Below are 16882 nucleotides of genomic sequence, written 5' to 3'. Positions count from 1 at the left end.
ATTAGGAATATCGAGTCCCATGAAGGCCTAGCAGTGCTGCTGCCCTGCCCTGCTACAAGCCGCCATTTTGAATTTTCCCCAGCACCACAAGGGTACAGCTCTGGGATGTTGTGGGAATTCTTAAAAAAACAGTGGCTAGGTGGGAGCCAAGGGAGAGTATTTTGCCAGGGATCTACTTAACGTGGAGCTGGCCATTTATACTTGGTGGACACATTATTATTATTATTATTATTATTATTATTATTATTATTATTAGCTGGCTATCTGACTGGGTTGCCAGAATCAGCTACTTTACACAAAGACATTCACATCCATATGTAGAATGGGCCTTCCCACTATAAAGGTAAAATGCTTGACCAGGTAACTGCGAGGCTTCTTTAAATGTCATGTAAAACAATATATATATATATTTTTTTAAAACAAAAAAGGGGACGGGAGCTGGAATCTAACAATGATTTATGCTGGCTTTGTTTTCCCATTATGGGCAAAGCATTTTGCTTTCTCGGCAGGATGCCCCATGAACTTGTAAATGAGGGTGGAATTCCTTTCTTCCCCTCTGAGCAATATCTACACAGAAAGGCTAGTAGTATAGCAAACAGGTGTGGCTGCTTTTTTCACCCTAACAAATGGCTACGTCATGTTTATGTGCCTGATAAATAATGAATGGCACTTTGCTTAAAAGACAAACAAGCATATTTTCCATCAGCTGACTGATGACTCCAAATAGCGTTTCGAACATGTTTTTCAAAGGGAAGCCTTCAGGTTGAGGAAAGAGATGAAGATAAACTGCTACCCAACGTTCTCCGGCAATCAGGCAGAATGAGAAAAGTTGCCTCTTTGGCCACTTTGTCGACTCATGGAATTATTTGCATTTGATAAATGCGTTCCCTTCAGAGCGTAAGATAAAAATCATAAATAGGCAATGAAACAGTGGCTGGGCTCGGCAAGAGAGATCCAGATGTGTAAGCAGCCCCTGGCAATGGGAAAACTGCAAGTTCACATCTGGATTCATACGGCAACACCCCATGGAGTCTCCAGATACATATTTTGAGGCAAAAGGCAATGCATATTGGAGGACATTGGTTGTTATGCCAGACTAGTTGCCTGTAGCTTTCTATTCATGTATGTATTTCATCACATTTTTATTCTACCACACTTCCAAGGAATTAATGTTTCTCCACCTCCCTTTTTCTCTCTCTCTCTGAGAGAGAAAGAAGGAGAAACAAGCCCAGGGTGACCCAGTGAGCTTCAACTGCAGCTAAATCAGAGCCTGGGGGTGGAGGACGTACATTAATTCCGTGTCCTTCTTGTTGCTCAGATCTTTTGTGCCATTTTTTTGTGTTTTTTTTAAGCCTGCAATACTACAAAACTCAAGCCGAGGAAAGTAAGATAAATAACAATTAGCCATCTTTTCTTTGTAGAAGCACCATCTGTGCAATGCCGGCAATCACAGGGTGTTAACGAGAGCCGTTCATTTACCCACTTTGCATTCAATGCAGAATTGGCACTGTTTGATAACGAATGCACCCCTTTTGTTTAGCAATCACGATTCATTGTGCTTATAATTTAGCGATCACAGTGTTCTTAAGCTCTGCTAATTAATGTTGCAGCTGCATTCCGAGATTATGCAAGAAACATATTTCTAGTTATAATGAAGTTCTTTCACAGCTTCTCCCACCAGAAGAGAATTGGTTTTAACCATTTTACAAGCTTGCTTGAAGTAGGTCCTGTGTAGTAATAGAACTTATTAATTGCCTTCAAACAAAGGGAACGTTTGTGTGTTACACATTAACACACATCTGGGTTTGTTTCCAGAGGACCACAAAGACAGAGGGTGCCTCTTGCTGACAAGTGTGCATGCATGTATATATTTTCCATAGTCACACTTTACATTGTTAAGTTTACATTTTTTAAAATATAGATGCCTAAGTAACCAAATATATGGCAAAGCCTTAAGCGAAAATGTTCTCCCTCTTGCAGGGGTGCCAACTTGAATAAAATATTATGGGGGCCCAGGTAGGCCCCGCCCAATGCAATTGATTACATAACACAGTGTATATACAACATTTGAATGGGAATGCACACAAAGTTAGTGGGGGCTCATCCTCCTCAAATATTTTATTGTGGGGATCAAAGGCCCCACATCCCCTGGGAGTTGACTCCTATGTCCCCTTAGTATTGCCCCTAGCATATCCCCATATGGGTTAATCCAATTTGGGGAGATTTACGTTGTTGCTGTTGATAACCAAATGCAATTGGAATGGCCAGTGCATTAAAGGAATTTTTTTTACTAAGCTCTTATTAAATCCTACTGACTACCCACTGTGAGTCTGGAGTTGGGGGGAGCCAAGGCTTCTCCATTGACCAGGGCCATCTTTACCTGGGGGTGCAAGGGGTGTGGGGCACCCAGGCGTCGAAATCTGGCAGGCGCCAGGCACCCGCCGCTGAAGCCGCCTAAATGTATTGTGTTGAGCTGCTATGCGGCAGCGGGATCAGTGGCACCTTTGACACGACTGATCTCGCGCCACCTGCCTGCTAATGCTGCAGCAGGGAGAGCTCTCTGGAAAGTCTCGCTTACCAAAGCCAGGAGGAGGGGGAGTGACAGGAAAGAGGGAGAGACAGACAGAAAGAGAATGCGCCTTTCTAGCGACGGGAGCATGCACAGGCTACGGAAGAAGAACTCGTAAATGCATGCTCGCAAGGGCCCTCCCAGCTCCTCTAGAAATAAGGTTGCTCCCACAATGAAAGGCTGCCCAAGATGGCTCTCCCACGTATTATTGTTGTTATTATTATTATTATTATTATTATTATTATTATTATATTTAATTTTATTTATACCCCGCCCTCCCTGGCCAAGACTGGGCTCAGGGCGGCTAACATAAGGTATAGAAACAATTGATTAAAATACAACTTAAAAACAAGATGATGACGATGATGATAATATGATGATAATAATAATAATTAATAATAATAATAATAATAATAATAATAATAATAATAATAATAATAATAATAATTTATTTATACCCCGCCCATCTGGCTGAGTTTCCCCAGGCACTCTGGGCGGCTCCCAATCGTTAAAAACAGTACAGTGTTAAATATTAAAAACTTCCCTGAACATTTAAAATAAATGTAGATTAAAATACTACCTAAAATGCATCCTCATTTCAGTGGAAGCCCAGATTTCAGTGGAAGCAGGGGGAACGTCAAATCTTCACCAAGGCCAGTTATCCAGACTGGTCCTGCATGGGCCAGAAAAGCCAGGGAAGTCCCCAAATAGGAGTTTCATCACAGAAGGAGAAAGGAAAAAGGAAAGAGGGGGAAGGAATCAAGTTGATTCCAAGCCAAAGGCCAGGCGGAACAACTCTGTCTTACAGGCCCTGCAGAAAGAAATCAGATCCCGCAGGGCCCTGGTCTCATGAGACAGAGCGCTCCACCAGGCCGGAGCCAGTGTTGAAAAGACCCTGGCTCTGGTTGAGGCTAATCTGACTTCCTTAGGGCCTGGGACCTCTAGGGTGTTGCTATTTATGGACCTTAAGGTCCTCCGCGGGGCATGCACACAATGCCCTCTCATCTCATCTTTCAGACACCCCCCTATGCCCGTAAACACATGTGCAGAGTCTTTACTCCGACTCCCAATGTGCTCTTTGTCTTCTTTGGAAAAGCTGGTTTTAAACAAAACACACACATTAAAACTCCTTTTGGAGCCACGCAGGCATGAGTGCTATTTATCAAATGATAATAGTGACATGTTGTTGTTGTTGTTTAGTTGTTTAGTCATGTCCGACTCTTCGTGACCCCCATGGACCAGGCACTTCTGTCTTCCACTGCCTCCCGCAGTTTGGTCAGACTCGTGTTTGTAGCTTCGAGAACACTGTTCAACCATCTCGTCCTCTGCCGTCCCCTTCTCCTTGTGCCCTCCATCTTTCCCAACATCAGGGTCTTTTCCAGGGAGTCTTCTCTTCTCATGAGGTGGCCAAAGTATTGGAGCCTCAGCTTCATGATCTGTCCTTCCAGTGAGCACTCAGGGCTGATTTCCTTAAGAATGGATTGGTGTGATCTTCTTGCAGTCCCTGGGACTCTCAAGAGTCTCTTCCAACACATAAGGCATAGTAAAAGTTAATTTGGAGGCTGGGCAGATCTTTCCACCCCAGCGGCACATATGCTAAAGACGGCCCTGCCATTGACTACAATGTTGGGTTTTGGTGGTTCTGTTTCATGGGCAACTATGTATAGAGCCATTCTCAGTACATGCTGTAGACAGAGAAACACACGCTCAGGAGATCTGGATTATTGGTATCTCATTTGTTTGCTGGGTTTTGCCAACCTCAGCTTGCCAATGAAGGCAGCCTCTCCCATGCATGTCTTGGTCATGGTTCCCAAATTACATGACTAATGTCTGACATAGGTCTCTAGGATCATGTCGGTTCTTTCCATCATGGCATCTGCTCTGCTGGGGCTTACATGGAAAGTTTCCACATGATCTAAGCAAGTTTTGCAATGCAGGTCACCAGACCTTTCTGATGTAGTGTGAGGCCTGACTATGGATGGTGCAAAGCAATCTGAGAATCTGACAAGAGAATAAGGGTCAAAGTAAGGACCCGTTGTCCTGCTGTAATGTGTGAAGCATGTCTTATAGTGGGAGGAATTCTGAATTTCGGCAGGGGAATACATTTAGATCAATTCAGCATAGAAACAATGATAATGAAGGAACCTGGTTCATACAAATCAGCTGCAGATTGATGGACACATTAAATGCAAAGTGTGGGAGCGCCATTCTTATGCAGCAGCTGAAACCATTAAAATGTTACACATGAATAGTTGTTGGAAGCTGCCCAGAGTGGCTGGGGAAACCCAGCCAGATGGGCGGGGTATAAATAATAAATTATTATTGTTGTTGTTGCATGGAACAATTTTCATGTGGCTGCATTTAAAGGGATTCACAACACCAATGCTTGCTTGTATGAACTAGGCTTTAGATACAGCATGGCAGACAAGAATTTGTTTAATTTTAAGAAGGGGCTATTGTTGATATCACATGCCCTATGGCCTTCTTCACCAATTGCTCAATGTAACCTTTCAGGAGTATCAAAGACAAAAGGCCTTGATGCAGCCGCTGCTCATTAAAAGTGATCTTATTTATAAGATGTGGGACTCGTCAGCTTTACTACAGTGTATGCATCATGGAAGGAATGAAACAATCCCACTCTTTGAAGTCTTTTAAGAACTGCAGTGCCACTAGCTCTATCCAGCAGTCCAGATGCATGCATGCATGCATCCAATGGAAAAGACTTTAGAGACTGCAAAATCTCATTGAACTCAGCACCGGCATCGGCGGTGACATCAGTGGCGCTGTGAGTTAAAGCCTCAGTGCCTAGGACTTGCTGATCGAAAGGTCGGCGGTTCGAATCCCTGCTGTGGGGTGCGCTCCCGCTGCTCGGTCCCAGCGCCTGCCAACCTAGCAGTTCGAAAGCACCTCCGGGTGCAAGTAGATAAATAGGGACCGCTTACCAGCGGGAAGGTAAACGGCGTTTCCGTGTGCAGCTCTGGCTCGCCAGAACAGCGATGTCACACTGGCCATTTGACCCGGAAGTGTCTCCGGACAGCGCTGGCCCCTGGCCTCTTAAGTGAGATGGGCGCACAACCCCAGAGTCTGTCAAGACTGGCCCGTACGGGCAGGGGTACCTTTACCTTTACCTTTAAACAAGTTATAGATTAGGGCGCCACTCTCTTGGGGGCCCCAAAAAATTAAAGGAAAAAACAACCTGGATGTACATTTCCAAAATATAAGATAAAAAACAAATAAAATAAAACCTACATACAGTTAGAGCTTAATAATTATTTCACTATTAATATACTCTTAATTGTATTTCACTATTAATATACTTCTTCTTAATTGTATTTCAGTTCAACAATTAATGGTACTTTGATAAAATACATATTTTGTTATGTGCAAATGGCTTTAGATACCTATTAGGTCCATAAATTACCATATATTCAACAACAAAAACAGTGAGACTTTGTTGTTGACAAAGGACAGCTGGACATATAAAGGGCCCCATTACCTTCAGTAGCCTAGGGCCTCATCAAACCTAAATCCATCCCTGGCTGACATTGTCATGATAAAAATAGGCAATTATTGAACATACATTCTAAAAGTCATACTCTTAGAAGTGGTCCCTTATTTTAAATGTGTTTACTCATTCGCTGCGATGGCACTCTCGTGTATTTTCCATTTGAAGATGGATGAACGGCTGTTTTCTCCTTCCTTCCGAAAGAGCCGCTTTTCATTTCATTTGTGCTGCGGAGATCATCTTACTTCCTTTACATATTTTAAATTCATTGTGTGTGGAGGAAGCTGTTCCCTGCAAAAAAATAAAATAAAATAATGCATGCTGCAACGTTATCAATCAATTCATCTTTAAGACACCCCAGCACTGTTTCGTGTTTTTGCTGACAAAGACGGGTTGTGTTGGTTTTCTAGAATTTAACTATGTGGGATAGTACAACAAAGGTTTTGGCGATTTCCTCAGTGGGACCTGCTGCCCTCCAGCGCCTTGCCAAACTTGGCATTGACAGAAGCATCTCCTCCTACCTCAGCAGCCACCCCTCTATTCAGGCACCCAAAGTTATCATTGCTGCTCAGAGGGACATAGTAGACAAGTGAGCAGGCAATACTTCTGCCTCTCACTTTCTTTCCCGCTTACAGTCAAGCAAGCATGGTGAGGATTGGCAGCAGGTCCAGGGGTTGGCAGTGGGCTGCCTTAATGTGCCCGGGGTTGGCTGCTTCCCCGAGGAGACACAGGCTCGTATCTAATCAGATAATGCCTCCTTGGGAGATTTGTGTGTAAAGCACGACATGCAAATTTCCCAGGCTGAGAAACGTGGACCAGGAATTACCACACAGCCTTCGTCAGGCTCCATTCGCTACCACTGTACAATTGCTCAGAAGGAAGAATAGAATTTGGAATGAAGAACTGCCTTCAGTTCTTTCTGAAAGATCTCCATTGGCTACCCATATGTTTCTGGGTGGAATTTAAAGTGCAGGTATCAACCTTTAATTAGCCATAAACAACTTGGGACCCAGTTATCTGAAGCAAAGCCTCTCCCAGGGTGAGCCTCTCCCAGGGTTAGTCTCCCTGGGTTCATAGTTCTGGAAGGATGCTGCCCATGGGGTCACATCAGGTGTTAAATGTTTTTTTAAAAAAATAATTTATTATTAAGCTTTCCTTTACAAATAAATCCGCACAACCATGTTTACAAATTTCCTGTTTTTGAACTTCCACCAGCACCTCCCTCAATCGTCCATTTTTCTTATCTTCATGCATTTTCTATATAATATTGCCAATTTAATATATCATTCCCTCTCTATTTCTTTTTTACAATATACCTTGTACTATCACAAAGCCTCCTTAAAACCCACTAGCGTTGTCTGTTCATCACATATAGTTTTCAGATAATCAGTGAACTTTCCCCAGTCCTCGATGAATTTGTGATCTTTCTGATATCTGATTTTTCCAGTCATTTTATCCAGTTCTGCATAGTCCATAAGTTTCATTCTCCACTCATTCAAGGTCGGTAGTTCCTCTTGTTTCCATTTTTGGGCCATTAATATTCTTGTGTTAAATGTTAAATGCATGGTGGCACCCTGATTACAGAATGCCCTCCTTCTGGAAGCATGACTGGCACTGATATGGCTAGCATTTCAGCACCAAATAAAAACTCAACTGTTTGCCTAACCCTTTCTAGGATTTTAATTTGCCACTGCAATGGGAGCCATAGTAGGCTGTCTGGGGGTTTTAATTACTGATTTTATGTTTGTTTTATCTTCTCCTCCATCTCCATTTGTTGATTGTGGTTGCTTTAAATTGAAGCGTAACCTTGAGATCTTCTTTTTTTTTTTTTTACTACTGCTTGTTGTTGTTGTTTAGTCGTTTAGTCGTGTCCGACTCTTCGTGACCCCATGGACCAGAGCACGCCAGGCCCTCTTGTCTTCCACTGCCTCCCGCAGTTTGGTCAGACTCATGTTCGTAGCTTTGAGAATACTGTCCAACTATCTTCTCCTCTGTCGTCCCCTTCTCCTTGTGCCCTCAATCTTTCCCAACATCAGGATCTTTTCCAGGGAGTCTTCTCTTCTCATGAGGTGGCCAAAGTATTGGAGCCTCAGCTTCAGGACCTGTCCTTCCAGTGAGCACTCAGGGCTGGTTTCCTTAAGAATGGAGAGGTTTGATCTTCTTGCAGTCCATGGGACTCTCAGGAGTCCCCTCCAGCACCATAATTCAAAAGCATCAACTCTTCGGCGATCAGCCTTCTTTATGGTCCAGCTCTCACTTCCATACATCACTACTGGGAAAACCATAGCTTTCACTATACGGACCTTTGTTTACTACTGCTACTACTACTTATTTTATCCTGTACCTTTCATGTAAAGCACTTTGGGTGTGTGTGTTTATAGGAAAGTGGATTATTAAGAAATGTACAAAGAGATGTATTTCTAATTTTATTGACCCTTTGAACTTCCAGCAGTAATTGTACTTTGGATTTTTAGCAAAGCGACCAGCTCAGTTTTGCAGTTGATTCATTTCCTTACTTTTATCATTCACTAGTGTTTTACCAAATCTAAACAAATCTTCTGCTCATACTTTTCTTCAGTTTGATGTATGTTTTATAACCAACTCTATTTGTGAGCCGGCAGGTATCCTACACACATAACTTTTATCCTGTTGTGACAGGGACCTCCAGGAGCAGCTGGTGCTGAAGGAAGGCAGGGTGAAAAAGGAGCAAAGGTAAAATTGATGCATTTTATGCTACAAAAATAGTGTGTTGTTTTTTCCTCCAAAGTGCATGCTGTGGTTGGTGTCAGCTGCAGAGAAATTGCCTTTTCTTTTCATGCTCCTAGCTTCTGCCCCTTAGCATCCTAAGTCAAGTGTAAATGATATTTGCTTACTTTCTTTTCTAACTGTGCATGGGGCCAATGCACATGAAAAGATGAGCTGGTAATTATAAAGCCAGAGGCTTATTGCAGTATCAGTTTGTCCCTTATTAGTGGCCACATAATAAGAAGCCTACACGCATTGTATCCATGTTCCACACTGTATTTGCAATTGAATTTGCAATTACCAAATCATAAACAGGGTTCTGGTGACAAAATAAAGATTGACACCTGACTGGCGGTGTTCACAGTTAGCCCACATCTTGGGCTAGGCATGCTAGAAGAAAATAGGAAGAGCAGGACTATGTGGACTGACTCACAGCATTTCTGCACCTCCACAACACAGAGAAGAAAGCTCCTTCCTACAGCAGTTCCACAAAGGCAGTAACACAAAAGATCATTGTAACTGGCAGGAAATCCTCCATATTCACACCCATCTTGTTTTGATCTAAAAATGCATACAAATTGAGGAATGCGGAGGAGAAGATATGGAAGAATGTCCAGTGCCCTTCCTTTTGTTTGAGAAGTGCACCATACTTTAAGATGCATGGCTCTAGATCAGCAGTTCTCAACCTGTGGGTCCCAAGATGTTGTTGGACTACAACTCCCATCATCCCTGAGCTGGGGACCCACAGGTTGAGAAAGGCTGCTGTAGATGCCTTTGAACCACAGCCAGTCATGGACACATTGAAAGTGTGCACAGGAGATACATGTTTTCAAATACCTGTTTTGCCCAGTCACAGTTCTTCTGAAGTTCAAAGAGAACTTATACAATGGGGCTTCCTTCCAGTTACATTTGGGACAAGCAAGGTTACCCGGGGCAGAGAATTTAGACAGAAAAATGGAAAGAAACTGGGCCAATACATTGTACCCTGATCCTCTGAACGCATAAGTACACAGGCTGACCAATCCCTTCTCACACTCTGTTTTTTCATCTTTAAGTGCAATGGCCAGACAATCCACTGACATCACTTTACCTGTTTTGTAGGGGGAACCTGGTTCAGAAGGTGCTCCAGGAAAAACAGGCCCAGTTGGACCTCAAGGCCCTTCAGGGAAACCTGGTCCAGAAGGTCTTCGGGGTATTCCTGGCCCCGTGGTGAGTACATTGACTGCAACATGTTAGCATCTCTCGCTTCTTACATTCTATGATATGCTCTTATCTAAAAAATCCTAATTTGTCTTTCCTATAGGGAGAACAAGGTCTACCTGGAGCACCGGGTCAAGATGGTCCTCCAGGTCCCATGGTGAGCACCTTTTCTTGTGAAGCTTTTGATTAAACAAAGTGCCCTTCGGGATGCTAACTATTACAGACCAAGTTGGGCATTTCTCCTGGATTTTGTAGCTGGAAATGGCGGGGGGAGAAGTATTAATGGTTTGTCACACATCCTGAAAAATTTAAACTTTGGTTACTCTTAAAGTTCAGATTGAACTTTGCCGTAGATGCTGACTCCATCCTATTTCCAATGGACTGCATCTGTGAGGAGAATACCAAACCTAAGATAAAGTAGGAGGACAGAACATGCTGCAGGTGAAAATTGTGTTCTGCATCTCAGAAGCCTTTAAAAAAGAAAATGTACCATCGCTATTTCACTTTTTGTCCATGAATTATGTATTTGCCTGGGCTTTCTGCATCTAATGATATCCTAAAGAAGAAATGGAAAAGATACACACTGAATAATGTTTTTGCACATGAAGAGTTAGGGCTGTTTTCAATCTGCACTTGGTTGAAGGGGTCACTTACCATTCCTAACAATACAGTGATTTCACAGATGTCTGCTGCCAGCAGGCAACCAGCAGTCAGAAGGCACTGAGAGCCCAACCCTATGTATGTTTTCTTTGAAGTAAGTCCCACTGAATTCAGTGGGGTTACTTCCAGGTAAGCTTGTATATGATTGCAGCCCAAGTCACTTCAGATCCCTATCCCCAGCCCCTCAGATCTCCACAAGCAGGTGCTCAATGAGTCCTTGAGTTTATCGTACATTCTTATAAGTGTGTCTAGGGTTGCAGCTTAGTAGACCTGAGTTTGGCTTTCCCCAATATTATTCCATATGAATAATATCAATAGCATTCCTTCTACAGATTGAGGAAAAGATTAAGATGCATTTATTAAGTTTTCGTAAACAACAAGCAAGACAAACAGCAGTGAAACAATGAACAATAACCGTGTGGAACACATTAGTGCGGTGGGAATAAAATTAACAAAAGGTTCAATACAGGCCTCCATCCCCACCTTGGGAACCCTTGTGGGAAATTTGACAACAATAACTTGAGAGTCGGCCAAATCTTAGCCAAAAAAATGGGCGAAGTCACACCAAACCATCAGCCTGCCTTCTTGAATCATAATGGTTCTTGGTGACCAAACATGAACAAAAACTGTTCCCCGCCCTCTCCCCACAAACTTACATGTCAGGAATGTCTTGTGAGGCAGTTGAAGCCATGCCAAAAATTGGGTGAAGTCACACCAAAGTCATGTTTTGGTCCACCAGCTTGATTCAAAATGACAGCCAGCATCCAAATGTTATTGTAGATCCCCACCCCCCACCTTGGGCACCTGTCTGGCAAGTTTGGGAATGATATCTTGAGAGGTGGCTGAACTGCTGCCACCCCCCCAATGGGTAAAATCACATCAAAGTCAGTTTTCAATACTCATCTTGATTCAAAATGGCAGACAGCACCCAAACATCGATAGCCATTGCTCCCACCTCTGGAACCCTCATGCCAAATTTGGTGACAATATCTCTGGAGGCAGCAAAACCTGTAGTAAACAAACGTACAGACAAACCATTTTCCAAAATATATAGTAGATATCAATGGAAACCATAAAACATCCAAATGGACTCATTTTGTAGCCCCTCTTAGAACCATCTTATGATGGTTTAAATTCTCAAACAAAGCAATGTCCCACAATGTCTCAAAACATCTATCCTTAGAGGGAACTTATACAGACTTCCATGTTGTGGATCAAGATGCACACACACACTGTTACACTCAACAGTCTCCCTCTTTTCCCCTCAATGAACATTTGATCAGTGCTGTCACCCAACAATGCTGATCACCTGTTGGAGGAGACCCTGGGAGGGTGTTTGCAACTGGATTCCATTTCCCTGGCAGGCAATCAGCATTGCCAGAGATGATAACATGGATTTTGTTTCTAAAATTTCTATTTCTAAAATTCAGGGCACAAAGGTTGTTGAGCTTTTTTTTGCAGAAATCAATCAAGAGATCCTGGGCATTTTGCCGATTTCCCATATTTTCCTCCCAGATCCTATTTCCACTGCTTAAATCCTGTCACTGCCCCTAATGTTGAGTGCTGCTCTCAGGGTTCAGGAGCATTGAATATGCACCCCATTCACTCGGATGGTGGGTGGGTAAAGGTAAAGGGACCCCTGACCATTAGGTCCAGTCTTGATCGACTCTGGGGTTGCGGCGCTCATCTCGCTTTATTGGCCGAGGGAGCTGGCGTACAGCTTCCAGGTCATGTGGCCAGCATGACTAAGCCGCATCTGGTGAACCAGAGCAGCGCATGGAAATGCTGTTTACCTTCCCGCCGGAGCGGTACCTATTTATCTACTTGTACTTTGACGTGCTTTCGAACTGCTAGGTTGGCAGAAGCAGGGACCGAGCAACGGGAACTCACCCCGTCGCAGGGATTCAAACTGCTGACCTTCTGATTGGCAAGCCCTAGGCTTTGTGGTTTAACCCACAGTGCCACCCGCGTCCCTGGTGGGTGGGTAAAACTGCCCAAAAGCAAAACTAAGAAAACAGGAACATCGAAAACTTGTTCAAATGGTTTGTGCATCAGTGAGTCTCTTCAGAACCAGACTGGGACCTTTAAATGTCACTTAAGGTGGGTTCAAATTGGCATACGCCATTAGTGCAATGAACTACTCCGATCTGCGCTCATTGTAAGGTCACTTTGCTTAAGGTCACCTTCTGCCCTGCGGTGCGTGCTCCAACATTGCCCAATGAATGCTGGAAAATGTGATTATACCTGCACAGCAGGGCCTTTTCGTGGTTCAGGTAAATATCACAAAATTACAAAATAAAGTCATGTCTCCCTTTAACGTGCTTGTCCTTGATATCCGCAGGGTCCACCTGGCTTGCCTGGCTTGAAAGGAGATCCAGGTTCCAAGGGTGAAAAGGTGTGTGAAAATTTGTCCTTCGTATGTAACCCAAATGAAAAGTCCTTGATGCATCCGATAACTCTCATAATGTAGTGATTTATTTGTTTTACATTTGATGTAGCCCATTCATTTTTTAAAGTTGTTTTTAAAAAATAATATAAAATTAACTGCAATCTTTAATTTGGATATTTTCCAGGGGCATCCTGGTTTGATTGGCCTGATCGGACCTCCAGGAGAACAGGGAGAAAAGGGTGACAGGGGTCTGCCGGGCCCCCAGGGAGCCACTGGAGCAAAAGGAGATGGAGTTAGTAAAACACACATACATTTTTCTTATTGGTTTCATTCCTGTTAACCGACCAGTCTCTCTCCAAACTAGCATATTCTTGCATAGTTCTGGGAATATAGAACAAATCTGTTCAGCACTGGGGAAAAAAATAGATTTATGAGGGCAGATGAATAGCAGAACCACAATCTGCTCTGACAATGGAAACTCTTTAAATAAGGAAAGCCGGGAAATGTGAGCTCCTATATTTTACTACTGAGCTATTTTCCTTTTAAAAGATGTCAATTAAATACTCCGGGGCAGCTCAGCTCTGTTTCATTTCAGCAGAGCTTGCATGGGAGAATTTCCTTTTGGGTTGTGTCTACTTTTTTGTGCAGTTACCGAAAACAAAACAAAACAAAAAAAACCCCCACTTTGGAAAACATAGTTCAAAAATAATTGTAGAAGACCACACCAACAGAGAGAAAAAGAAAACCGTGAGCTCAAAACACAGAAGACTAGTATATAAGATGTTTGCAAATGTACCTTCTGTTAAATTAAAGCCTTAATAGTAATAGTGATCTTATACCATCACAGTAGATTTAGGGGCATCCCCCATCCCCATAAGCCAGTAATTGGGAGCCTGTGTTAATTATTTCTGTCTGATTAAATGCTATTGGCTTATTCATCAGCATGACATACCAATTTTTCCTAACCCTATGCCTGTTTTGAAGATTTCTCTTGATTTTTCCACTCATTTGTCACAATGTCGCTAAGGACACCCAACAAATTTCTGCTTGCTTTCTCATGCAACCCTTCAAATTGTTTAAGAGATTTGTGGGTTAAATGAAATCTCAGTTCTTACGATCCTATTGGTATTTACAAAAAAACAACAACCCTGTTTTTCAATATTTCTCATCCATATTATGCAAAACAAAACAAAACAAGCAAGCAAGCCTGCATTCTTGGCTTGATAGAACTCCAGCAGTTTCACTTGCAACTCGCTGTCTATGTAATTTTTAGCACCAATAGAGTCAGGTTCTCGGCTTTCAGAGGGTGTCTAGAATAACTTGACTTTGTACATCTTCTTTTTCAAGGGAATTCCTGGTGCTGCTGGCCCACTTGGTCCTCCTGGTCCACCTGGCTTACCTGTAAGTAGCCGCACCCAGCATGTCTCCTGCCATGCCCATCAGTTTTGACATTTGCACCTCGACAAACGCAACATCGTCTTAATGATATCTACCTTTTTCTTTTTTCTTTTAGGGACCCCAAGGACCCAAAGGCTCTAAAGGTTCAACAGTAAGTCACTTTGTTCTCAAATTATTTTTCCATTGTTGATTATTATTTGTTCCAGTTGGTTACAAAATGACCACTAATACGCTTTCCCTTGTACTCTTTCATAGGGTCCTGGTGGTCAGAAGGGTGATGGCGGTTTACCTGGACCCCCTGGACCTCCTGTAAGTAAAATGGATACTTACCTAATGAATTTTGCAAGTGTTATGCTAGTTATTGGGTGAAAACCACATCCTCTTGATGAGGATTCATGTTCTGTGTATCTATAGCTCCTTGCCGCTTTCTACAAGTAGCAAAACAGTAAACAACTTATGGAAAAAAATAGTGAAATGGTGAAAATTTCCCTGATTAGTACAGGTCACCAAAATTTATTGTTTATTTTTAAGATTGCCTGGGTGGAAAACTTTACTTGCTTAATCAGGGAACACTAGATACACATCAAATAGCAGGGATTGGCAAGAGTTTCATGTGGAGCTTGCAGTCTCGGAAGATTTCTCCCTCTCCCTCTTTGCAATTATTGACATTTTAAACCCAACATTTAAATTGGCTTTTATAAGTTACACTAATAGGTAATCTGTCAATGTCCACATTTCCATGTGTGAATATTTGATCAGGCCTACTTGAAGCACATATTTCATAGTCAAATGCTGCAGCAGTAATATCAGGCTAAGTTATCAAATTGGTGTGAAATAAAGGATGCACTGATTTTCTGATACGCAGCATTGACTCTGGCCTGATTTTTAAGTGCAACTTGTTTGTAAATACAAAACAGCAATTACCCTCATCAGCTCTTTGTCTATGGAATTAATGTGTGACACAGACCAAATGCAACTCATCTGTCAGTTACAATAATTTTAATAATCATAAGTATTAGCTATGGAAGCCAAACAGTGACTTAGTAAAACTCCTGTCTGTCTGTCTGTCTGTCTGTCTGTCTGTCTCTGCAAATACAAGGGAGTTGCCAGGCCACAATATGTAGCTGTTGGGCTTTCCTTCTCCTCTTCCTCCTCCTTCTCCTATATTTATTTTTTACGCCACCTTTTTCCCGGATAGGACTGAAGGCAGCTCAGTGGGCCACAAGTATAAACGAGTGAGCCATTATATCTCGGAAATAAGCCAAAGCATTTTATTTTTTTAGTAGCAAGAAAAATAAACCACCAGAAAGTAGCTTGGTCCTGTTCTGAATGAGTCCATGTTGAAAACTGTACCCTCCAGCTATACAAAGCTGTTGACCAACAGAGAAAGTGGAGGTTTTGAGGCCTCCCCCTTCCCTTAGCTGTCAGAGGCTTAACATGAGACAAAGGTACTTCTTTTGCCACCTGAATGTGGAAGTTTGAAGGGCCAAAAATCAGAAGGGGGAAGCCAGTCCCCTGCAGAGAACCCCTGGGAACCCTCTGTGTGGCTTCCAACTGCCACCTTGATGCCGCAGTCTTGCTTTTAAGAGGATTTTGTTTTCACGCCCTGAATCCAAGTGAATAGCTCAATATCCCTTAGGCTTTTTACCCAATTTTGTGTGACTTTCTAAAAAAAGTGGCAGAGAAAGGTCATTGCTTTTGCTTTCCCCAGGGCCCTCCGGGCGAGGTGATTCAACCTTTGCCAATCCAGTCACCCAAAAAGACCAGAAGATCTCCAGATGCCATGATGTCCGATGCAGCCGACAGCATCCTGGATTACACCGACGGCATGGAGGAGATCTTTGGCTCACTTAACTCTCTGAAGCAGGACATTGAGCACATGAAATACCCAATGGGGACTCAGAACAACCCAGCCCGAACATGCAAGGATCTCCAGCTCTGTCACCCAGACTTCCCAGATGGTATGTTAATGTTACATGACAAAAGGCAAATGCGCTGAAGTTGTGATTTGCTAAACTATAATGTCAGGTCATTTATTCTAGTTATATGGCTAATAAAGCCTCTAAAAAGAACTAAATAAAATGCCTATTAAATCCATTCATGCAGGGTTTTTTTTTTAAAAAAAAAGCCCTTAGTACTTTAGCACCACCTGAAGAAACTTTGTTTTTGAGCGGGGGCACGGGGACTGTTAGCTTGTTTATTGGTGGACGAGGGAGGATGGCATCTCCCCTTATGAAATATTTGCTGAAGAAGTAAAAATAATTCACCTTTACTGTGCAGGAAAAGTGCTACGTGGTACTGTGAATATCAATTTGTTTTAAATAGCATGATCAAAGACAGACACTCCAAGTGTTCAGGGATTATAACTGCACACAATGGTGATAAAGGAGGAGAATGCAAAACTTGGTGGCATGGC

At 42.7% G+C, this 16882-nt stretch overlaps 1 protein-coding gene across 4 annotated transcripts in view; it reads left to right on the top strand.

Moving 5' to 3' along the window:
* The window catches only part of COL11A1 (collagen type XI alpha 1 chain), a 257537-nt gene that overhangs the window by 227601 nt on the left and 13054 nt on the right, over positions 1-16882 (top strand). For all 4 annotated transcript variants that reach the window (XM_081916017.1, XM_081916015.1, XM_081916016.1 and 1 more), the window contains 9 exons: positions 8733-8786; positions 9921-10028; positions 10123-10176; positions 13021-13074; positions 13253-13360; positions 14416-14469; positions 14582-14617; positions 14722-14775; positions 16178-16427. In XM_081916017.1, coding sequence (XP_081772143.1) covers positions 8733-8786; positions 9921-10028; positions 10123-10176; positions 13021-13074; positions 13253-13360; positions 14416-14469; positions 14582-14617; positions 14722-14775; positions 16178-16427 — 772 coding nt within the window. The remainder of the gene's footprint in view (positions 1-8732; positions 8787-9920; positions 10029-10122; positions 10177-13020; positions 13075-13252; positions 13361-14415; positions 14470-14581; positions 14618-14721; positions 14776-16177; positions 16428-16882) is intronic.

This window comes from Podarcis melisellensis (assembly GCF_964234715.1).
Source record: "Podarcis melisellensis genome assembly, chromosome: 6".
Lineage (NCBI taxonomy): Eukaryota > Metazoa > Chordata > Lepidosauria > Squamata > Lacertidae > Podarcis > Podarcis melisellensis.
Note: the sequence above shows the minus strand (reverse complement) of the source record. Positions and strands in the feature narration are given on the sequence as shown.